Raw genomic sequence first — 25,733 nt, 5'->3', positions numbered from 1 at the left:
ACATTTTAAACCAGCTCTCTTTCCCTGTTCCGTTTTTCTCCTCAGGACTTGTGAAGAAAATATATCTAAGCACATTACCTAATTTACTTATTTATCCCATTTACCATCTGCCTTTCTCTACCCAATGAAGTCATAGATTTTTGTCTGCTTTGTCAACTACTGTGTCTTAAAAGCCCAGAAAAGGGCCTGTTATGTAGTAGATGCTCAAAAATTTGTTGAATAAATATTGGGTTGGCCAAAGAGTTCAATCATTTGCAGTGTTGTTTGCTATTCAGTTGCTAAGTCATGTCCGACTTTTTGAGACCCCATGGAATATAGCACCCTGTCCTTTACTATCTCCCACAGCTTGCTCAAATTCATGTTCACTGAGTCGGTGATACAATCTAACCATCTCGTCCTCTGCTGTTGCCCTCTCCTCTTGCCTTCCACCTTTCCATAAGGGTCTTTTCCAGTGAGTCAGTTCTTTACAGCAGGTGGTCAAAGTATTGGAGCTTCAGCTTCAACATCAATCCTTCCAATGAATATTCAGGACTGATTTCCTTTAGGATTGACTGGTTTGATCTCCTTGCAGTCCAACTGACTCTCAAGAGTCCAACACTACAGTTCAAAAACATCAATTGTTTGACACTCAGTCTTCTTTATGGTCCAACTCTCACATCTGTACATGACTACTAGAAAAACCATAGCTTTGATTATATGGACCTTCTGTATCATTCTTTCTATATCAAACTATATTGTTCACAATATCTTATAGAAAAGCCCAAATGAACTTTATGGTCAACCCAATATATACCACACCACCATCATTTAATCTCTCTGAACCTCAGCTTTTTCATCTGTAAAGGAAGAAGAGTAATCATGCTTTACTTATCTCAAGATTGTTGCTAAGAGCCTATCAAATAAACGATAGCACCACTACACAAATGCAAGAAATGGCATTCTATCTTAACTTCCCTGATCACAGTGACATTTCCAACATCTTTTCAATTTGCAACTTGAAAAATTTGTGTTCCTCCTAATTCCCTAAGGAGTGTAGCTTTTTTTTTTTTTGCCAAATATGCATGATGACAATAAATTCAACCCTCAGCCCAAATTTTCTCCCCTTTAGGATGCTTTCCCTAATGCTAATTACACATTCTATTCACATCCCCTCATCATGAAGGGCTGACAAGATTTATCTAGTGGCTCAGATGCTATAAAAAATAGATTCTTAATACCACAGTATGTAGTATTTTGTCCTTAAAAGAATTAATGCACTCCTTATGACTCCTTATGTAGTAAAACAAAATAAAACCATGTTTCTTTTAAACTCTAAGTCCTCAACTGTGAATCCCACCTCTGAGTCTGTATCCTCAACAAAACAACAACAAAAAACCCTAGAACTATATAAAATCCCCTTTCTCCTCAAATCACCTCTGGAGAACAGGCCGGCAACATTTAAGACACACCTTTTCTTTTTTTCAAATCCCTCCAGCCTTTCTAACTAGATAAGTCCTCAGGGAAATAACTTACGACTGCTTTGAATATACGTTATGTCTGGCAGTTTGCTATGAACCACACTGGCTTCTGTGATCTCACACCTTAAATACACCTTAGGGAAGGTCCCCAGCTCTCAGGAGACTAATCACAGATCAGAGAAAAACAACAGTACAGTATCATTCTCAGTATTTCATCATTTGAAGAAATATGCTGTTTGGTTCAGACTGTTCACAAAACATACTATGATAAAACAGGTAAGATGTTAACAATAGGTGAAACTCGTTTTCATAAGCAAGGTTTCCATACTCTTTTCCCACAAACAACCACATCTGACTGGTTATTCCTACAGGTTTCAACCATCTTCACATGAGTGCCACTACCACAGATACTTCTAAATTCATTAAAAAAAAAGTCAACAAATCCTAATTCAACACTCATCAGAATCAATTGGAGGGCTTTCCTAAAAATCCAGACTAGTCAGCCCCACCTCGAGAATTTCCACTCAGTAGGTCTGGGTGGGGCTGAGAATCTGCCTTGTTAACTAGTTTTCAATGACCCTGATGCTTTGAGAACCAATGCATTAGGTAGGCAATCTGCATTCACCTAGCAGCACATATTCTATAGATTATTGTGAAAGTGTGTCTCCTGGGTTCTATTTAGCTGCCAGAAAAATAAAACTTTCTTTTTTTTCTAACCCAATCTTCACAACCTCCTGAAATATGTTAAGAAGTTCTACATCATCAACCAGATCTAGAAAAAGACTCATGTTCCTGGGTGAGACTTGAGCATTAATGTTCCTATCAAAATTCTATTTTAAACCAAACACATTACCTGGAATCAGGGCATTGCTATGCAGGTGGTATCAGCAAGAAAGATTCTCCTTATCAGTTATTTTTAGTAAAAAAACAGCATACCACATCATTTTGCAGACCATAATTTGGATTCCTAACCAAAAGATGTTTAGTATCTGAATATTCTTTTTAGTAAGTATATAAACACTGTGGTCATATAATTACATCCACCTTTAAATACTGTGACACTGTTTAGAATTTTTAAAATAAATTGCAGTTAGTTCAACATGAAAAACTTAAAATAGTAGATGAAGCAGGGTTTACTATTCACCTTACTATCTCCATTTATTTACAGACTGAGAAGGATAACAAGATTTTACATCTTTTACATTCCTGAACTACTTCTCAAAGAAAATACTATTCTGTGAAACATATTTGAAACACTTGAGTGACAAGCTTGGATAACTTAAAACAAGGGCAGGTGTGTAGCTCCTGGGAAATCACAGGCTTAGATCAGACCTTCTATAGCAAGATACAGAGAACATCTGGTTTAAGTAGTGGATTGAATTTATACACTAGTTTCCCCTTCCTCCTAAGATCCTGGTGAGAAAAAATTTTAAAAAGGATAAGCTCACGGAGCAAGAAGCAAGAGGTTTCAATGGATTTGGGAAGAAAGAAAGCAGACACAAGTAGAGGCAACTAAAACTGAGTGGAGGAAGTTGTAGCCTAAAATATGACCATGAAGAGAGTTAACAGATAGTTATGTCTTATCAGAAAAGATGAAAGACAGTGAGATGACCATCTTCAAAGTGCTAAAAGAAATACATGGTCAACCAAGAATTATATATCCAGCTAAGTTCTCCTTTAAAAATAAAGGAGAAATTAAGGCATCTCCAGATTTAAAAACAAAGACCAAAAAAACAGATATGAGAGAATTTGTTGCTAGTAAATCTGCCCTATGAGAAATACTAAAAGAATCCTTCAGGCTGAAATGACTGACATCATAGGGCATCTATAAAGATTTCAAATCCTAAATGATGATGTTGTTAAAGTGCTACACTCAATATGCCAGCAAATTTGGAAAACTCAGCAGTGGCTACAGGATTGGAAAAGGTCAGTTTTCATTTCGGTCCCAAAGAAGGGCAATGCCAAATAATGTTCAAACTAGCACACGATTGCATTCATTTCACATGCTAGCAAAGTAATGCTCAAAATATTTCAAGCTAGGCTTCAACAGTATGTGAATCAAGAACGTCCAGATGTACAAGCTGGATTTAGAAAAGGCAGAGGAACCAGCGATAAAATTGCCAACATCAACATGTCAACAGAGAGTAACATGGAAACTTACATTACCATATGTAAAATAGATAGCCAATGGGAATTTGCTGTATGACTCAAGGAACTCAAACTGGGGCTCTGTAAAAACTGAGAGAGGTAGGATGGGGAAAGAGATGGAGGGAGGTTTAAGAGGGAGGGGACAGATGTATACCTATGGCAGATTCATGTTGATGTTTGGCAGAAACCAACACAATTCTGTAAAGCAATTACCCTTCAATTTAAAAATAAATAAATTTAAAAAAAAGAATGAACCCTAAGGTAAATGATACTTTGGTTGACTATGATATATTAATATAGGTTCATAGATTATAACAAATGTATTATTCTGGTAAGCAATGTTGGTAATGGGTGATGTATCTGTTGGAGCAGGGAATATTTGGGAAATCCCTGTAACTTCCTCTCGATTTTGTTGTGAACTTAAAACTGATCTTAAAAAACTAGTCTTAAAAATATGGACCCAAAACCATAAAACAAAAAAGCATAAATTAGATTTCATCCTCCCGCTAAAAAACTAAACTACTAATATATACAATCTACAAAAGACATGTTAGATTCAATGACACAAACAGGCTGAAAAGTAAAGGACAGGGCTTCCCTGATGGCTCAAGTGGTAAGGAGTCTACCTGCTAGTTAGTACAGGTGACACAGGTTCAATCCCTGGTCTGGGAAGATCCCACATGTCACAGAGCAATTAAGCCCCACCATCTGCAGTGATTTTGGAGGCCAACAAAATAAAATCTCCCACTGTTTCCATTTTTTCCCCATCTGTTTGCCATGAAGTGAAGGCACCGGATGCCATAACCTTAGTTTTTTGAATGTTGAGTTTTAAGCCAGCTTTTTCATTCTCCTTTTTCACCTTCATCAAGAGGTTCTTCTTTAGTTCATCTTTGCTTTCTTCCCATCAGGTGGAGGGTGAAAAGTGCTACTTCCTAAATATAACCGGAGGCAGCTCAGCTAAGAGAAAACAAAAACTTGTGCTATAGCGCCACCTATTGGAAGAGAAAAGAAAATCCTTTAATTATTTTTGAGTTATCAGAATCAGTTGAAATGAATTCTCTATTTCAAATACACCGCCAGAGGAACAACTCATGAAGCATCATGAAGAACCACAGTAACACTATCACAAAAAGAAAATGACAATTTCATCCAAAGCAAAATTAAAACTATGGAGTATTATGATCTAATAGAGAATTCAAAAGAGCTGTCATGAAGAAACTCAACAAGCTACAAGAAAACTCAGAAAGGCTCAAGTTCAGTTAGCTCAAGATAAAAATTACTGAACTGAAATAATAGTTTACCAAAGAGGTTGAAACCCTAAAAAAGAACAAGACAAATTCTGGAGCTGAAGAACTCAATATATGACATAAAGAAGGTATTAGAAAGCACTGGAAATAGAGCAGACCAGATACCACAAAAATACAAAGAATTATAAAAGAATATCACGAACAGCTATGTAACAACTAACTGGAAACATAGACAAATTTTTAGAATCATTATAACCTCCCAAAACTGAATCATGAAGACAGACAGTGAAATGGAAACATAAAAACCTCCCCCAAAACAAAAGCCCAGGACCAGAGGCTTCACATGTAAATTCTAACATTCAAAGATGATTTAATATCTATCCTTATCAAACTCTTCAAAAAAACTGAAAACTAGGGAATTCTAAGTAATTTCATAAAGCCAACATCACTCTGATACCAAAACCAAATGAAGACAACACAAACAAAAAAAGAAAATTATAGCCAATATCTCTGATAAGCAAAGATGCAAAAATTCTCAACAAAATATTAGCAAGCTGAATACAATACATTCAAAGATCACACAACCATGATCTACAGAAGCAAGGATGGTTCAACATCCTCAAACCAAACCATGATCTATCAAAGCAAGTTGATTCAACATCCTCAAACCAATCACTGTGATACATCACATAGATAGATATGTATATACAAGAATTGACTTCCCCAGTGGCTCAGATGGTAAAGCGTCTGCCTACAGTGTGGAAGACCTGGGTTCAATCCCTGGGTTGGGAAGATCTCCTGGAGAAGGAAATGGCAACCCACTCCAGTATTCTTGCCTGGAAAATCCCATGGACAGAGGAACCTGGTAGGCTACAGTCCACGGGGTCGCAAAGAGTCAGACACGACTGAGATAGATATGTATATACAAGAATACACACTACTTAATCACAAAAATAACAGAATATTGCTCAGTATAAAGATGATACTGCTCAGTATCATCTTTCAACATGGATGTACCTTAAGGGTATTAAACTAAATGAAATAAGTCAGATGAAGAAAGATAAATACCATGTAATTTCACTCATGTGAAATATAAAATAATAAAAAACTTGAATAAGTAAAACCAAATAGATATAGAGAACATAGTGGTCACCAAAGAGGAAGGGGTGATCGGGGGAGAGTGAAATAGGTAAAGGGGATCAACTATATGGTGACAGATGGAAACTGAATTTTTGGTGGTGAGCTGTAACGTACATAGTAAAAATATATTATTGTACACATGAAGCTTATATAATGTTGTAGCCAATGTTACCTCAACAAAAAGGTAATTAAAAAACAGAAAATCTGAAGAGACATGATTGAGTATGCATACACACACAAATGAAGCTTAATCCTATTCGGGGATTCAACCAACCACGGATGGAAAATATTTGGGAGAAGAACCCCAGAAAGCTCCAAGAAGCAGAACTTAAGAATCTGCTACATACCTGCAACTATTTACATAATCTTTAGCTTGTATTTACAACCATTTACATAGCATTTGGGCTTCCCAGGTGGCACTAATGGTAAAGAACCCACCTGCCAATGCATGTAGACATTAAGAGACACAAGTTCAATCCCTGGATTGAGAAGATTCTCTGGAGGCAACCCACTCCAGTATTCTTGCCTGGAGAATCCCATAGACAGAGGAGTCTGGCAAGCTGCAGTCCAAAGGGTCACGCAGAGTCAGAAATGACTGAAGTAACTCAGCACGCAGGCACGCACATACACAGCATTTACATCATATCTGTAAGTAATTTTATAGGGTTTATAAGTAATCTAGAGATGCTTTAAAGTATACGAGAGGATATGCATAGGTTATCTGCAGACATTACATCAATTTATATAAGGGACTTGAGCAACCATGGATTTTGGAATCCAAGGTGGGGTGGGGGATCCTAGAACCACTTCACTGTGAATAAGCAGGATGACTGTATTTACAACTGGAAGTTTCAACACCTGTTTCCAAGGAATTGATAAATCAGGTAGGCAGAAAATCAGTAACAATATACATGACCTGAACAGTACCATCAATCAACTTGATCCAACCGATATTTATAGAACATTCCATCCAACAACAGAAGCTCACACGGAACATTCACCAACATTCTGGTACGTAAAGCACAATTTAATAAAGATAAAAGAATACAAACCTTATAAAATATGTTCTCAGAGCATACCAAAATAAAACTAGAAATCAATAATAGATGACAGCTAGACAATTCAAAATATTTGGAAATTAAACAATGTACTTTAAATTATACATGGGTTAAGAAGTCTCAAGATAAACTTGAAAATGTTTTGAACTAAATAAAAATGAAAAGTACAACTTAATTTACACAACATGAATATACTTAATGAACTGTACACTTAAAATGGTTGTTGTTTAGTTGCTAAGTCATCTCCAACACTTTTGTGACTCCAAGGACTATAGCCCACTAGGCTCCTCTGTCCATAGGACATCATATTAACACAGAGAACAAGAAAAATCATGTGATCATATAATACATGAGCAGAAACAGTTCAACATCAATTCATGATAAAAACTCTCAAAAATTAGAAGAGAACTTCACTAAACTAATACAGATTACTTTTTAAAAATCACAGCTAACATCATTCTCTTGACTATGCCAAAGCCTTTGACTGTGTGGATCACAATAAACTCTGAAAGAAATGGGAAATTCTGAAAGAGATGGGAATACCAGACCACCTGACTTGCCTCTTGAGAAATCTATATGCAGGTCAGGATGCACCAGTTAGAACGAGACATGGAACAACAGACTGTTTCCAAATAGGAAAAGGAGTATGTCAAGGCTATATATTGTCACCCTGCTTATTTAACTTATATGCAGAGTACATCATGAGAAACGCTGGGCTGGAAGAAGCACAAGCTGGAATCAAGATTGCCCAGAGAAATATCAATAACCTCAGATATGCAGATGACACCACCCTTATGGCAGAAAGTGAAGAGGAACTAAATGATGAAAGTGAAAGAGGAGAGTGAAAAAGTTGGCTTAAAGTTCAACATTCAGAAAACTAAGATCATGGCATCTGGTCCTATCACTTCATGGCAGATAGATGGGGAAACAGTGGAAACAGTGTCAGACTTTCTTTTTTTGGGCTCCAAAATCACTACAGATGGTGACTGCAGACATGAAATTAAAAGATGCTTACTCCTTGGAAGGAAAGTTATGACCAACCTAGATAGCATATTAAAAAGCAGAGCCATTACTTTGCCAACAAAGGTCTGTCTAGTCAAGGCTATGGTTTTTCCAGTAGTCATGTATGGATGTGAGAGTTGGACTGTGAAGAAAGCTGAGTGCTGAAGAATTGATGCTTTTGAACTGTGGTGTTGGAGAAGACTCTTGAGAGTCCCTTGGACTGCAAGGAGATCCAACCAGTCCATTCTGAAGGAGATCAGCCCTGGGATTTCTTTGGAAGGAATGATGCTAAAGCTGAAACTCCAGTACTTTGGCCACCTCATGCAAAGAGTTGACTCACTGGAAAAGACCCTGATGCTGGGAGGGATTGGGGGCAGGAGGAGAAGGGGACAACAGAGGATGAGATGGTTGGATGGCATCACCGACTCAATGGACATGAGTTTGAGTGAACTCCAGGAGTTGCTGATGGACAGGGAGGCCTGGCGTGCTGCGATTCATGGAGTCTCAAAGAGTCGGACACAACTGAGCAACTGAACTGAACTGGACTGAACATCATTCTCAACAGCAAGATGCTAGGCTTTCCCCCTAAGATCAGGAACAAGGCAAGGATATCCTCTGTTTGTTGTTGTTGTTCAGTCCGTAAGTTGTGTCCAACTCTTTGTGACTTTAGCACGCCAGGACTTCAGCACGCCAGGTTCCACTGTCCTCCATTTATCTCCCAGAGTTTGTTCAAATTCATGTCCACTGAGTCAGTGAAGCTACTTAATCATCTCATCCTCTGCCCCTCCCTTCGCCTTTTACCTTCAATCATTCTCAGTCTTGGGCTCTTTTCCAGTGAGTCGGCTCTTCAAATCAGGTGGCCAAAGTGTTGGAGCTTCAGCTTCAACATCAGTCCTTCCAATGAATATTCAGTGCTGATTTCCTTTAGGATTGACTGGTTTGATCCCCTTGCAGTCGAAGGGACTCTCAAGAGTTCTCCAGCACCACAATTCAAAAGCATCAATTCTTCAGCGCTCAGCATTTTTCATGGTCCAACTTTCACAACTGTACGTGAGCACTGGAAAAACCATAGCTTTGACTATACAGAGCTGTGTCAGCAAAGTATTCCTCTGCTTTGGAATATGGTGTCTGGATTTGTCAGAACTTTTCTTCCAAGGAGGAAGCTTTAATTTTGTGGTTGCAGTCACTGTCTGCAATGATTTTGGAGCCCGAGAAAATAAAATCTGTCAAAGTTGCCACTTTTTTCCCTTCTATTTGCCATGAAGTGATTCAAAAAATCTAAGTTTTTGGATTTTCAGTTTTAAGCCAGTTTTTTCACTCTCCTCTTTCACCCTCATCAAGCAGTTCTTTAGTTCCTCTTCATTTTCTGCCATTAGAGTGGTATCATCTGCATATCTGAGGATGTTGATATTTCTCTTGGCAATCTTGATTCCAGCTTGTGATTCAGCCAGCCCGCCTTCTGTATGATGTATTGTGCATGTAAATTAAATAGGCAGAGTGACAATAACAGCCTTGTCATACTCCTTTCCCAGTTTTGAACCAGTCAGTAGTTTCATGTTCGGTTCTAACTTACTTCTTTATCTGCATACAAGTTTCTCAGGAGACAGGTAAGGTGGTGTGGTATTCCCATCTCTTAAGAATTTTCCAGTTTGTTGTGGTCCACAAAGGCTTTAGCATAATCAATGAAGCGTAAGTGGATGTTTTTCTGGAATTCTCTTGTTTTCTCCATGATCCAATGAATGTTGGCAATTTGATCTCTGGTTCCTCTACCTCTTTGAAACCCAGCTTGTACATCTGGAAGTTCTCGGTTCACATACTACTGATGCCTAGCTTGAATAATTTTGAGCATAAGATGTTAAGTATTTCCCCTAAGATCAGTAACAGGGCAAGGATGTCCTCTCTCATCACTTCTAATTCAACCTTATACTGAAAGTCCTAGCTAGTGTATTTAAATAAAAAAAAAAGAAATGAAGGGTATTCAGGCTAGAAAGGAAGAAATATGTAAGACTGCTTTCAGTTCAGTTCAGTTCAGTTTAGTTGCTCAGTCGTGTCCGACTCTTTGCAACCCCATGAATCGCAGCACGCCAGGCCTCCCTGTCCATCACCAACTCCCCGAGTTCACTCAGACTCAGGTCCATCGAGTCAGTGATGCCATCTAGCCATCTCATCCTCTGTCGTCCCCTTCTCCTCTTGCCCCTAATCCCTCCTAGCATCAGAGTCTTTTCCAATGAGTCAACTCTTCGCATGAGGTGGCCAAAGTACTGGAGTTTCAGCTTTAGCATCATTCCTTCCAAAGAAATCCCAGGGCCGATCTCCTTCAGAATGGACTGGTTGGATCTCCTTGCAGTCCAAGAGTCCAAGAGAGTCCAAGACTCTCAAGAGTCTTCTCCAACACCACAGTTCAAAGGCATCAATTCTTCAGCACTCAGCTTTCTTCACAGTCCAACTCTCACATCCATACATGACCACTGGAAAAACCATAGCCTTGACTAGACAGACCTTTGTTGGCAAAGTAATGGCTCTGCTTTTTAATATGCTCTCTAGGTTGGTCATAACTTTCCTTCCAAGGAGTAAGCATCTTTTAATTTCATGGCTGCAGTCACCATCTGTAGTGATTTTGGAGCCCCCAAAAAGAAAGTCTGACACTGTTTCCACTGTTTCCCCATCTATTTCCCATGAAGTGACAGGACCAGATGCCATGATCTTCGTTTTCTGAATGTTGAGTTTTAAGCCAACTTTTTCATTCTCTTCTTTCACCTTCATCAAGAGGCTTTTTAGTTCCTCTTCACTTTCTGCCATAAGGGTGGTGTCTCTGCATATCTGAGGTTATTCATATTCCTTCTGGCAATCTTGATTCCAGCTTGTGCTTCTTCCAGCCTAGCATTTCTCATGATGTACTCTGCATATAAGTTAAATAAGCAGGGTGACAATATACAGCTTTGACATACTCCTTTTCCTATTTGGAACCAGTCTGTTGTTCCATGTCCAGTTCTAACTGTTGCTTCCTGACCTGCATATAGGTTTCTCAAGAGGCAGGTCACGTGGTCTGGTATTCCCATCTCTTTCAGAATTTTCCACAGTTTATTGTGATCCACACAAAGGCTTTGGCATAGTCAATAAAACAGAAATAGATGTTTTTCTGGAACTCTCTTGCTTTTTCAATGATCCAGTGGATGTTGGCAATTTGGTCTGTGGTTCCTTTGCCTTTTCTAAAACCAGCTTGAACAACTGGAAGTTCAAGGTTCACGTATTGCTAAAGCCTGGCTTGGAGAATTTTGAGCATTACTTTACTAGCATGTGAGATGAGTGCAATTGTGCAGTAGTTTGAGCATTCTTTGGCATTGCCTTTCTTTGGGATTGGAATAAAAACTGACCTTTTCCAGTCCTGTGGCCACTGCTGAGTTTTCCAAATTTGCTGACATATTCAGTGCAGCACTTTCACAGCATCATCCTTAACCATAGACAACATAACTGTATGCAGAAGACCCCAAAGAATCTACCAAATAACTCTTATGAAGAGTTTAGCAAAGTCAAAAGGCACACAGCCAACACATAAAAGTCAACTAGTCAGTAAAGATGTCAATTTTCTGTGACCTAATGTAATCCCTATTGAAATTCTAGCCAGGTTTTTTTTTTAATAGAAATATATAAACTTATTTCAAAAATCTGTGAAAAAGTAGAGGTACTAGAATAACCAATCCAATTCTGGGAAAGAAAAGCAAAAGCTTAAGAATTTATATTATTCAAGATTCACCATTACAGTAATGAACATGGGGGCGGAGGGGGGTGGAGAACAGACACATCAGTCAATGAAACAGAATAGAGAGTATGGAAACAGACCTACACAAATACTGTAAATTTTTGACAAAAGTGCAAAGGCAATTCAATGGAGAAAGAAGTCTTTTCAATAAATCATGCTACACTGGAAGTCCATATAGAACAAACTGAACTTGAAGTAGATCATAGACCTAAATGTAAAATGTAGAAACTAAAAAATTTCTATAAGAAAACTTAGGGGAAAAAATCAGCATGACTTTGAGTTTGGTGATGAGTTTTTAAGTGCAATACTAAAAGCAAAATTCATTAAAGAAAAAAATTTTAAGGGGAAGTCAAGATGGCAGAATAGGAGGACCCAGAACTTGTCTCTCCTCACAATTACATCAAGAATACATCTACAAATGGAACAATTCTCACAGAGCATCTTCTGAACATTAGTGGAAGACTCTGGACACCTTAAAGGATAAGAAAAATGCCCTAACAACCCGGTAGGACCAAAGAAAGAAAAAAAGAAAAGGAATAAAAAAACAGGCCAGCAATCCTGGCAGGAGGCTGAAGGTGAGGACAGGTTCCCACATTCAGAAAATGTGGAGAGATCAGCTGGGGCAGAAAGGGAACTTTGGGGGATCAGGGGAGATAGCCCTTTCTGTGGAAGGCAGAACAAAGTAAGAAATGCATGCATGATCTGTGCCTTAGCCCTGAGCACTCCACTATGAGTTGTGTGTCTCCTGGTGTAGAGGGAGTTGAGTGCTGGAAAGTGGGGTTCAGAGAACTGACTCAGGGAGGATTGGCTGTGAAAAGACAGCCTGAAGTAACAGGACTAAGGGCCCCACAACCAGGAAAGTTTACACAAAAAACCTGGGACATCATAGAAGCAAGGCATCATTGTTGAGTGGCATAGAAGGGGTAGGGCCACCATTGCAACCCCCTTCCTCAACCATCTTCTTCAGTCTCTGCAGGCACTGGGAGGGACTCCCACCAGAGTGATCCTGCCCCAGTATAACAGCCTGTCAGTCTCCACTGCCACAGGCACTTCGAGCACAGCCCAGCTGTGGTCACAGTTACCCCTCCTTGGCCTGGGTGAATAAGTGTGCTTCAATGATGAGCAGATTAGAGCAAGTCTTGGTTTCTAATACCATTTTCCAATGAAAGAATCCAGGGAAATAGGTGATTTTACATAAAAAAGAAGCAGCAGCACAGATGAACCTGGAGATTGTCATATTACGTGAAGTTAAGTCAGAAAGAAAAAGACAGATACCATATGATATATGCGGAATCTAAAATATGACACAAATGAACTTATTTACAAAAGAGTCACAGACATAGAGAATAGACTCGTGGTTGCCAAGGGGAAGCGGGATTTGGAGGAATGGATTGGGAGTTGGGGATTAACAGATGCAAACTATTATATATGTTAATAGAACAGATAAACATCAAGGTCCTACTGTACAGCACAGGGAATTATATTCAATATCTTGTAAAAAGCCATATGGAAAATAAAAAAGTAAAAAACAACAAAGATAAACAAAAAGAGAAATGGCTGATTTTAGAAGCAGAGTAGAGAATATACAAGATGATCCTGCCCAGAAAGTAGGAAAGTGCTCAAAACACAAACTGCTAGGGCTATGTCAAAGCGATTCAGAAGCCAACTAAAACAGCTCACAATGGCAAATGCTGGAACAATCTGAATAACAAAATAAATAATGCAGTTTTTAGTTATAACTGTATGATGATAGAAAACTTTGACATCCTCAATAATAATAAAATTAGATCTTTGATATTTTTCCAATTTTCAATCATATAGAATTGTGTCTTTGTGCAAATATATATATTTTTCAAAGTATGAAGACAGAGTATACAGGAACATACTGAAAAGAGACATATAAACTAGTATATGTTAAGCAGGGAAGAAGCCAGGATAGTTAGGGACTCATGAGTCAATATAATAAATACCTGAGTTGCTACTAGGTGCCAAGAACTATGAGGGGCATGAGGAATATAAGGATAAATAGTCCCTGACCTTTAAAAACATCATTGTCTGGGAGAAAGAATGAAAGCATATACCCAGGGAGTATTTTTATTCAGTTATCTCTCCTTTCCCTATAAGTCTGAGAAAGAATTCCAGCATATGATTTTATTTTCCTGTATTACTCTAAATCCTCCCAACTCCACTCGTGATGTTTGTCTCCAGCAAATAAAATAAAATATAAAAATTCTGAAGGATTTACTGAAAAGACTGGAAAAGAAGAGAACTTAAGTGTTAACAATGTATAACTGACTAGATAAAACTTCCTTCAGAGACTCCCCCAACAGAACCCTCCTGGGGGTGGGGAAATGGGCAGTGGGGAGTAACAGGTACAGAATTGGGGTCAAAAAGGAGCAGAGAAGTAATTCTGTTCCTGGGTTGGTAGACTGGGTTTCTGTAGACTAATTTAATAAATAGATTCGTGTGGTCCCTATTTTAGCAACAAAACATCTGCTCACAAAGAACTTAAATTATGCACGTAAAAAGCACATTTATTTGTCATATGCTGCTGCTGCTGCTAAGTCGCTTCAGTCGTGTCCGACTCTGTGCAACCCCATAGACGGCAGCCTATCAGCCTCCCCCGTCCCTGGGATTCTCTAGGCAAGAACACTGGAGTGGGTTGCCATTTCCTTCTCCAATGCATGAAAGTGAAAAGTGAAAGTGAAGTCGCTCAGTCGTGTCTGACTCTTCACGACCCCATGGACTGTAGCCTACCAGGCTCCTCCGTCATATGCTACTAGATTAAAAAATATAAGGTATAAAATAGAATGCAGAGTATGATCTCATTTTTATTAAGAAATACATAAATAGAACAGGTACATAAACAAAGACCAGAAGAACATGTCAAAATATTAACAGAGTGTATTTTATTTTCTGATTATCAGTATTTTCTAAGTTTGATATTGACTATATATTTACCTACCTTTATTTATTTCTAGAAAACATTATTTTTAAAAGTCAATACATATTATATGCAAACTTCCTGGGAAACAGTATTGTGTCTAGAATAAAATAAAAACATAGAAACAACACTAATTAAACTACTGGGCAATTTAAACCCTAAATCAGAAGGTTTTTTTAAATGGAGAAAATATAAATCCTCTAGAACATTTTCCACCTAGAGCTAAATTAAATTAGTCTTTATAAAGCTATAAAAGTAACATATTAGGACTGACTTTGAAAACAGTATGATTCTAAATGAGAAAATGTTTCCATGAGTAGCTAAGACCATATGGCCCTTCTTAAACATACAGGAATCTAAGAATCTATAATAATTGATCCATTTAAACTATTATAATGTCTAGCACAAGTATTCAAACATTTTTGATGAAATCAAGTCCTGAGTTCATTTATAGGGCCAGACAACCTTCCTTTTGAAGGGAAGAGTGCCACAAATTATTAGATCGAGTGTGCAAAAGAAATGGTGCTGCTTGAACTGTAGTGAATAAAAACTCCAAGATCAAAAAACACATGCCTTTGTTTCCCTCAAGTACAATTTGTAGGCCTTCTCTAAACCATTCTCTACCTGCAATGGCCAACTCCTTGCACTATAAACACATCCAGCAGCACTACACAGCATCCAGACAGCAAAGTATGAGCCAAAGACTAATATCTTCACATCCAAGAGAAAGAACAAAGAAAGGAAGTATTCTTTCATAGCAGCTAGAATAAGGCTAGTTAATGGTTTTGCAGTAGAATCTGCCACTCAAAAAGTTATGGATTAAAATCATAAAGGTTTACTACCCAACAGAACAAATGTTAGGTTTTAAATAAGACCAAAAAAAAAAAGAAGAAGAAAACATGATCATTAACAAACTGAGAAAATGTTAAAGCAGAATCCCTATTAATAGTTTCTCATGCAAGCGTAAGTAGAGAGTTTCAATTTTTCATCACTGTAACTAGTTACAATACAAAATTCACAGCTTCTTTAAAAATCCAATTTGCTCAATTTACTGTGATCAGATTGATCACTGTTTGAAAGTGTTGGAATTGGGGTTGGAGCACCAGGTCTTCCTCAAACTAAAACTCACTTTATTTCCTCTATCCCATATTGCCTCCATAAGAACTAGACAAATAAAACCTTTTTAGCAGCAAAGTGCATTAAATGACAGTTAATAATTGCAAAGAAATGTTTTGATTATTCAACTTACATTTTTTAGAACATGAAATATATAAGCAAATTAAGTATTAATAATTAAATATATCTTTTGGTGAGAATGAAGTGATATGGGAAAGAACAGATAAAGTCACTGGAAAAGAAACATTTCAGTGTATACATATGCATACCAATGATACCATTTATTTTTAGAACTAAAGAAAAATCTTCAGATTTTGAGGCATTTGGAAGAATGAGATATGTTCTAAAGAGAACTGTGATTTAAGGTTTATCTTCAGCATAATTTTCTGATTTCCAATTGGAATTGTGAGGTTCAAGCTCATCTCCTAGAAGAATTTTCTAAATTGTGTGAACTTGAATAATCTATATGATTAACAAGAGGGAGATTATTAATTAATAGTAGAACAACACAACAGAACATGAAAACTTACAGACTGGAAGCATTATGAATGAATTGTGGTTTTTAAACTTTTTTCATGGTGTTTTAAATTTTAATATGGACTTTAAAATAAATGCCTTGAGCCATTTTCTCAGGAGTAACAGAGTAGCAACAATGGAAGCTGTATTAAAAAAGAGGGGAGAAAAGGGGGGAGGAGAAAGGAAGGAAGGAAGAGGGAGGGAGGAAGAAAGAAAACCAAAATTGCCAGCACTTTCTCAAACTGAGAGCTGTGCAAGGTGCTAGCTCATAAACCTTGGCTTCTCTCAAAGCTTGGTTGGCCACCTCTTTGGAAGAGAAGATGTAATCTCTGCTCTTTCGAATCCCTAGGGTACACGCCATGAGGACGTGGGGGCTGGGTGGGAAATTTATGGAGTAGTTGTTCTCCAAATGGTTCCTAGATCACCAAAATGGAATCACCTAATAACAGTTAAAATGCAGATTACCAGGCTAGGTCCCAGATACTGAATTCACATTTCTTAGGTGTGGGGGGCTGGGAATATTCATATTTTAAGTCACAAAGTAGAATTCTTGGTTGGGACATAACTGGAACAGAGGCTGAGAGGCAACATGATGAATGGGTTTTGGAGCCACAGAGGCTTGGGTTTAAATCCCAGTTCCTCATTAAATAGCTCTGACTGCAGCATGTCACCCAAACCCTTGGATCCTCGATTTTCTCATTACAGAAGGTGGAATGACAGTCTGTTTTGGAGACTAAGTAAAATTATGTGTGTGTACGTGTGAGGCGTCACAAAACTTTTCTAATAGACGACCTTTCAAGTTCTTCCAACTCATTTGCTTTAATCCTCTAATGTATGTAACTATCACAAGAACGTCTCTTTATCTCTTCCCTTAAAGCAGGGTTTCTCATCTTTTTCTCATTTACCCCCTCTCCTCCCAGGAGCCTTGCTAAGCATTTTCTCTTCTAATCTCCCAGTCCGAGACAGACAGTACTTAAGTTTTGTGGCCCTTTGGTAAGCCACAAGCCATTGTATTGTCTGAGATCTTTTTCCCCTCAAAAATATGAGCACTATCATCCACGTTGAGAATGTCCATCCCCGAGAGAGGTGACTTGGTCAAGGTCACACAACAAATTAGGAGCAGGATCTAGTCTACATTGGCCACAAACCGATGGTCTGGAACCGGCCCATCCGCCCTCCCCCTCAGTTTACTCATTTACTTTTAATTAGTTACTGATATTTAAAAATCAGGAGCTCCTACAAAAAGATGTCGGGTCCTGGGCGGGGTTGAGAGAGGCCCCTCGCAACCGGGTCCTGCAGCCCCGAAACTCAGGCCAATCCCCCTCACTGAGGTGCCCGCCAGCACTCACCACGTGAGGATTCAGACATTTAACACGCAGCTGGAATCGCCGGGGCAGCTAAGTTAACAGCAGATCGCGCGCCTCTCCCGCGGCTTCTCATCCGTAGTCCTCGTAGCGGCAGGCGGGTCGCTTCCCCGCCTTCCCCACCCCACTTGCCCCCCGTCCGCCGGCTGACCTCCGCCCAGCCCCAACTGAACCCCACAGGCCGTGCTTCACCGAGGTGTCCCAGAGGCCCCGCCGCTGCCCACCAGGGCAAGCAATACTACCGCCACTCACAGTCCTGCCTGCCTGACCAGGCCGCCCGCCTAGCGGTCCATTCACCGCCGCCGCTGGGCACTAGGGGCTGAGGTAACGCTCCCTCTGCGGTCCCCGGCGCGTCCCCGCCGCCTCGCACTGCACCAATCGCCGCCGCGCGCTGCTGCACGTGACGCGCGCTGGCCAACGGCAGCTTGAGACGGCCCGTGTCGCGGCTGGTGGCTCTGGGAGCTTTCAAAGTGGGCTGAGGGGTTGCGGGGTGCTAACTGCCTGCTCAGCTGACGCTGTTGGGTGGATTCGGGGTCAGTTCTGCGGGACTGCGGGTGGCCGAAGTCCAGTTTTGACTCCCGCTGCTCTCCCCGGACTACACCAGTAGGAGAAAAAAGGGAAAGGAGTACTTGGGGCGAGGGCTGACACAGTATGGGGTTTGGCCAGCCTCTCAGTCCTGCACAGAGAGCCTGTTTTCCACCTTTTCTTCCTCCGTTGTCGTCCTAGTCCAGCCCCAGTCTTGCTACCTAGCCTCCAGCTAGTCCCAGAAGTTCCCAAGGACGGGAATACTGGGATTAGATCAAGGCCCAGCAGTCAGCCTCACATTAGCTCCTTTAACAGATGGAAGGATGGGTTCGCCTGCATGCCTAACTTTCAACATCCTAAGCCCTTACGCTCTTTTCCCTCTCTCAGAAGGTGTTAGGTTGGTACCCCAGGAATGCAAACTCCGCTCTATCCTTACTGTTGGCTTCTATCCTCAAGTTTGGGCCAAAATGGTTGTTGTAGCTTCAGACATCACCTTAGTTTATTTTAGTTTGATCTAGTAGTCATTGTATTCTTCACCACTACTCTTTGCAGAAAAAGAAAAAAAAAACAAAAAACAGTTTCACAGTAACAATTATTAACTCTATCAAAAGTTGACCCTTGAGATATACGTATCTTTAAAATTCTATGATGGTTGTCTGGAAAGGCAGTTGGACTATTAGGCTGAATGATATGATACAGCATTGCCATTTGTTCTAAACAAATACAGTTTGAGTTGTGAGCTTAACTAGTCACTGTTTTGCAAAATGAAACACCAATTTTACTTGACAGATGAAAGGTTGTTGTTGAATCACGCGAATACACCGGGATTCTTGGCCCCGGGAGGAGAAGAATTCAAATCAGGGCCAGAGACGAGGCTTGATCCCTTAGAGCTTTTGTGTAATAAAGTTTTATTGAAGTATAAAGGAGATAGAGAAAGCTTCTGACATAGGCATCAGAAGGGGGCAGAAAGAGTACCCGCTTGCTAGTGTTAACAATGAGGTTATATAATCCAAAGAATGTCTGGAGGTTATAAAGACCTCATCAGACCTACTCCCATAATTTACATTTTAAGACGACACTGTCCTCAGGCAAGATACATCCTTGTAAAGACCAGGTCTACTCCCATAATTAACATTTTAAGATAACAGAAGGTTGAATCCAAAGACTGTCCTTAGGCAGGATACATTATTTTTTTTTCTTTCTTTTTTTTTTTTTTTTAGGATACATTATTGTTATATAATCCTAAGGAATGTGGAGAAAGAAAAAAAGTTTGTCCTTTCTTCCTCCTTGAGAATTCCAGACCCCTCTCTCCTTGGGGACCCCTAGGCTCCCTATCAACCTGCCTAGGAAATGACTTTCTCACTAAGAAACTAGTATTCAGAAGAGTATTTGTTAGATTTTTTAAAAATCTCTTTTAGAAAGGATCTTTCCAGAAGCCCCACCCAAGAACTTCTATCTACATCTTACAGATTTGAACTTAGTAACATAGCCTTGCCTGGTACTCTAAGCACATTTCTGTCCTCAATAAAATTCCCTTCCAAAAAAGGAAGGAAGAATGCCTTTGGATGAACAACTACAACCTCTTTTTATAAACACTTGCAAGTGGTCCTGTACCACACAACTCAGTAGAAATAATTCCTTCCCCTGGGTGTGCTGAACAACTTACTAGGCAAATATAAACTCTATGGCTGACTCTGTGCTAAATGCTTTACATATATTTTCCTCTTAAATGCTCAACAATCCTGCAAGGTGGGCGGGCATTACTAGCCCTCTCATGTGCATGAACACTGAAAGATAATAGTGAGAAACCATAGATATACCAAATGATATAGATATACTACTGAGCTGCTACACAGTATTTTACAAGCACATGGGCCTAAGGAATATAATTGCATGTACTAAGTCAAGAAGGACCACTCTGTCTAAAACTGACTAGAATCAAACAAAATGAGAATAAGGCCACTCCCCTATAAGCGCAGGAAGCAGGCCTCAGGTAATATACCCAGTGTAAAACTATAGTTTGTCAAAACACCAATATAGTAATGTTGTAAAAACAAATGCTTTTGATAAACAGATGAAGCTAAAAGAGAACTGAAAAAGTTCAACTTGGTACTTCTCAACACTGTCCAGGGGAGAAGAGTGCCCATATTAGAGTTTATTAGCAACCCACTCCAGTACTCTTGCCTGGAAAATCCCATGGACGGAGGAGCCTGGTAGGCTGCAGTCCATGGGGTCGCTAAGAGTTGGACATGACTGAGCGACTTCACTTTCACTTTTCACTTTCATGCCTTGGAGAAGGAAATAGCAACCCACTCCAGTGTTCTTGCCTGGAAAATCCCAGGGATGAGGGAGCCTGGTGGGCTGCCATCTATGGGGTTGCACAGAGTTGGACACGACTGAAGCAATTTGGCGGCAGCAGCAGCAGTAAGTAATGAGACTGATTTTTTGCGTTCAATAAACTTTAATGCTTATTGAATACGTGCTGCTCCATTAAGCATTAGTCAGATAATCCCTGCCTTTAGGGAGTCCACAGTCAAGGGGGAGAAAGACAAGAGTACAGACAATTTGAGCACATCATGATACTATGGGGGATATGGAAGAGGTGAGAAGGCATCAAACCTGGAAGGGAAGGAAGGGAGTTGTCACAGAAGAATTTCTAAAGAACTGATGGCTCTAACTAATATTTTTTTTAAAGAGCTGATGACTAATGGGGTCTTGAAAATGGAACTGGAGACCACCAGCTAAGTGTAAGGAATGGTTGTACAAAAGTATATAGATGGCAAAGAGGGTGAGGCATATTGACTACTGGGTATGAAGAGATAGGGGATAGGAGAGAACGTGGAACAGTTAGGCAGTGCCTTATCATGATGGGTCGCATATTCATGCTAAGGAGTTTGATTGCTATGGCCAGTAGCATCCATTGTCTCCTTGCTTTGGGCGGTGGGTGGGGGTGGGTGGAGTTACTTTACCTTGTATACAGTTTTCTTGGTGGCATTCTTACTTTAGACATCTTCTGCTTCCCCAGCCAATGGATGGGCACTTGACACAAGCAAAGCCAATCAGATGAGAGGAAAAGATGCGGGATAGGGAGTTGAGTGTTTAAACATCTGCACTATAGAGCTGGTGAGGCTCTTGGATCCATGAAAAGATTCCAAGGTTGGATGGTACTCACAACTGACAATATTTTCCTTAGCAAACCCAATAACCTAGTTTAGTTACTTCATTTTCACATCTCACGACTAGCTATAAATACTGTATTTTAGCTGCTGAAAAGATGTACTCTGTAGTTATTTTGATTGTACTATCTAGCCAAAAATTAAATTGTATTTAATCATCCCTGTTACAGAAAATCTGTACTATATAGAAATCATTTTTTAGTTAACATTAAAACAGTTTATTCCAGGCACCATCTCCAATTATGATATCCTCAGTAATACACCTTAGCCACTGTTCTGAATCTATCTCCTGTGCCACTGCTCTGAATCTTTCTCCTGTTAGTAAGGGAGATAAGTGGACAGTCATTCTTGAATGGTAAGTTGTTGCACTTATTGAAGACTTGCCCTGTTAGTTTATCTCAAATATTCCATTATTGAGTTGAATGAATGTTCTGGCTTGGCAGTTTTTCAAGTTGTAATTTTGTTTCCTTATGAAGCACAAGCTGGAATCAAGATTGCCGGGAGAAATATCGGTAACCTCAGATATGCAGATGACACCAGCCTGTGGAAGAAAGTGAAGAAGAGCTAAAGAGCCTCTTGATGAAAGTGAAAGAGGAGAGTGAAAAAGTTGGCTTAAAGCTCAACATTCAGAAAACTAAGATCATGGCATCCAGTCGCATCCCTTCATGGCAAATAGATGGGGAAAGAGTGGCACTTTATTTTTGGGGGCCCCAAGAAAGAGAAATGCAAAAAAGAAAAATGGCTGTGTGAGGAGGCCTTATGATAGCTGTGAAAAGAAGGAAGGGGAAAAGTAAAGAAGAAAAGAAAAGATATACCCATTTGAATGCAGAGTTCCAGAGAATAGCAAGGAGAGATAAGAAAGCCTTCCTAAGTGATCAATACTAAGAAATAGAGGAAAACAGTAGAATGTGAAAGACTAGAGATCTCTTCAAGAAAATTAGAGATACCAAGGGAACATTTCATGCAAAAATGGGCTCAATAAAGGACAGAAATGGTAGGGACCTAACAGAAGCAGAAGATATTAAGAAGAGGTGGCAAGAATACACAGAAGAACTATACAAAAAAGATCTCCGTGACCCAGATAATCACGATGGTGTGATCACTGACCTAGAGCCAGACATCCTGGAATGTGAAGTCAAGTGGGCCTTAGAAAGCATCACTACAAACAAAGCTAGTGGAGGTGATGGAATTCCAGTTGAGCTATTCCAAATCCTGAAAGATGATGCTGTGAAAGTGCTGCACTCAATATGCCAGCAAATTTGGAAAACTCAGCAGTAGCCACAGGACTGGAAAAGGTCAGTTTTTATTCCAATTCCAAAGAAAGGCAATGCCAAAGAATGCTCAAACTACCGCACAATTGCACTCATCTCACATGCTAGTAAAGTAATGCCTAAAATTCTCCAAGCCAGACTTCAGCAATATGTGAACCGTGAACGTCCAGATGTTCAAGCTGGTTTTAGAAAAGGCAAAGGAACCAGAGATCAAATTGCCAACATCTGATGGATCATCAAAAAAGCAAGAGTGTTCCAGAAAAACATCTATTTCTGCTTTATTGACTATGCCAAAGACTTTGACTATATGGATCACAATAAACTATGGAAAATTCTGAAAGAGATGGGAATACCAGACCACCTGACCTGCCTCTTGAGAAACCTATATGCAGGTCAGGAAGCAACAGTTAGAACTGGACATGGAACAACAGACTGGTTCCAAATAGGAAAAGGAGTACATCAAGGCTGTATATTGTCACCCTGCTTATTTAACTTCTATGCAGAGTACATCATGAGAAATGCTGGGTTGGAAGAAGCACAAGCTGGAATCAAGATTGCCGGGAGAAATATCAATAACCTCAGATATGCAGATGACACCATCCTTATAGCGAAAGTGAAGAGGAACTAAAAAGCCTCTTGATGAAAGTGAAAGAGAGTGAAAAAGTCGGCTTAAAGCTCAACATTCAGCAAACAAAGATCATGGCATCTGGTCCCATCACTTCATGTCAAACAGATGGGGAAACAGTGGAAACAGTGTCAGACTTAATTTTTGGGGGCTCCAAAATCACTGCAGATGGTGATTGCAGCCATGAAATTAAAAGATGCTTACTCCTTGGAAGGAAAGTTATGACCAACCTAGACAGCATATTGAAAAGCAGAGACATTACTTTGCCAACAAAGGTCTGTCTAGCCAAGGCTATGGTTTTTCCAGTAGTTATATATCGATGTGAGAGTTGAACTATAAAGAAAGCTGAGCACTGAAGAATTGATGATTTGAACTGTGGTGTTGGAGAAGACTCTTAAGAATCCCTTGGACTGCAAGGAGATCCAACCAGTCCATCTAAAGGAGATTAGCCCTGACTGTTCATTGGAAGGACTGATGTTGAAGGTGAAATTCCAGTACTTTGGCCACCTGATGCGAAGAGCTGACTCATTTGAAAAGACCCTGACGCTGGGAAAAATTGAAGGCAAAAGGAGAAGGGGACAACAGAGGATGAGATGAATGGCATCATCGACTCAATGGACATGAGTTTGGGTAAACTCCAGGAGTTAGTGCTGGACAGGGAGGCCTGGCATGCTGCGGTCCATGGAGTCACGAAGAGTTGGACATGACTGAGCGACTGAACAGAACTGATAATTATTTGCAATTGTGTTTGAAATAAGCCATATGTAATTGTCTCAAGTTAATGTGAGCTGTTTTTAGCGGTGCAAAAGCTCTGATTGCATATTTTCTTTTTATCCTTAGTATTAATAAAAGATGGGCATTCATGTTTAATCATATTCACAGATTACCTTAGTGAACAGAAATATGTTTCATTATCTTTAAATCAATGAATTTCAATATGTTCCAAGGTTCCCCCCCAAATGCTGCATCATTATGACACAAAAATGATAAACCTCCTCCCAAGGTTTTGAATATAATTTTGAAAATGAGAATATATCTATCTTTAATTATAAAAAATACTCATTGAAAAAAATAAATTGCAAGAAAGTAGAAAAATATGAGGACTACCTTTAAAATATATAAATTTTATGTATAAAAATACATAAATTTAAAATATAAAAGTGGCTTATACTGTCCAAGACATTTTTCTACAAATTTATTCAAACATAAGCTTAATTTAAATAAGATCATATGACATACTATTTCATAATTTATTTTTTACTTAACATAACCTAGACAGCTTTGAATAACAAATTACCACAAACTTAGTGACTTAAAACAATACTTATTTATTATCTCACAGTTTTTGTTGCCAGGCTGCATCAGCTGTTGGCCAGGACAGCAGTCCCATCAGAGGTTTGACCATGGAAATATCTGCTTCCAAGCTGTTATTGGCAAGATTGATCTCCCTACAGCTCTAGACTGTGGTTCCATTTTTTTTTGCTGACTGTCAGCAGTGGGCTGCTCTCAGATTCTAGAAGCTGTCCTCAATTCCTTGCCACGTGGTTCTCTCCATTGACCCTCTTACAACCTGGCAGCTTCTTTGAAGCCAATAAAGGAGTGAGAATTGTGAGCCCATGGACTGTAGCCCACCAGGCTTCTCTGTTCATGAAATTCATGGAACAGGAATGGGTTGCCATGCCCTTCTCCAGGGGATCTTCCCAACCCAGGGATCAAACCCAGGTCTCCTGCATGGCAGGCAGAGTCTTTGCCACTGAGCCACCTGGGAAGCCCATAACAGTAGCCTAATATTCCACTGTACGAATGTCCTATAATTTAACTACCCTCTGTAGATAGAAGGTTGTTTCAAATTCTTCTTTATTATAAACAGTGCTACAATACATTTTTGCGACTTCTCCAATTCTTTCCTTAGGATAATGCCTAATAGTAAAGTTGCTGAGTCGAATGGTATATGCTTTTAAAAACAATTTGCGTATTACAAAATGGGCATCCAAAAAATTGATCCCATCCAGTAAGAATGTATGAGAGTGCTGGTTCATGCACATACTTGCCTTATCCCTAAATTTAAGCTTTACCATTCTAATGGTGAAAAACTATGTTTCATAGTTTTAATCTGTATTGCTTTATTGGTAAAGTCAAACATGTTTATATGCTTACTGGACATTTATTTTGTGAATTGTCTTCTCATGACTTTTGCCTAGCATGCAACTGTGAAAAACTATATGTTAACTGCAAATATTTTCCCTAATTTATGCTTTTCAATATTTGGCAGAATTCTTGGCCTTGTAAAAGTTTCAAATTTTTTTCAGAAATCAATTCTATTGGTCATTTTCTTAACGCTTTCTGCCTTTGATACAATGCTTATAGATTGCAAATATTTTCCC

The 25,733-nt window shown here is 39.4% G+C and overlaps 1 protein-coding gene across 6 annotated transcripts in view; it reads right to left on the bottom strand.

Annotated features, from left to right (window-relative positions):
• The window catches only part of PTPDC1 (protein tyrosine phosphatase domain containing 1), a 74,299-nt gene extending 56,179 nt beyond the window's left edge, over nucleotides 1-18,120 (bottom strand). For 2 of the 6 annotated variants that reach the window (XM_070795157.1, XM_070795152.1), the window contains exons 1-2: nucleotides 17,738-18,117; nucleotides 4,465-4,597 (exon numbers count right to left, since the gene is read on the bottom strand). Coding sequence is in view for 3 of the 6 variants with exons in the window: in XM_070795152.1 (XP_070651253.1) it covers nucleotides 4,465-4,470 (6 nt within the window). In the remaining 3 variants the exon portion in view is untranslated. Of the gene's footprint in view, nucleotides 1-4,464; nucleotides 4,598-6,430; nucleotides 6,639-17,737 lie in introns of all 6 variants that reach the window. The other 4 variants (XM_070795154.1, XM_070795155.1, XM_070795158.1 and 1 more) reach the window with 4 other exon arrangements.
• Between the last annotated feature and the right edge of the window lie 7,613 nt (nucleotides 18,121-25,733).

This window comes from Bos indicus, chromosome 8 (genome assembly GCF_029378745.1).
Source record: "Bos indicus isolate NIAB-ARS_2022 breed Sahiwal x Tharparkar chromosome 8, NIAB-ARS_B.indTharparkar_mat_pri_1.0, whole genome shotgun sequence".
Taxonomy (NCBI): Eukaryota; Metazoa; Chordata; class Mammalia; order Artiodactyla; family Bovidae; genus Bos; species Bos indicus.
This window is presented reverse-complemented; position numbering and strand designations above follow the sequence as displayed.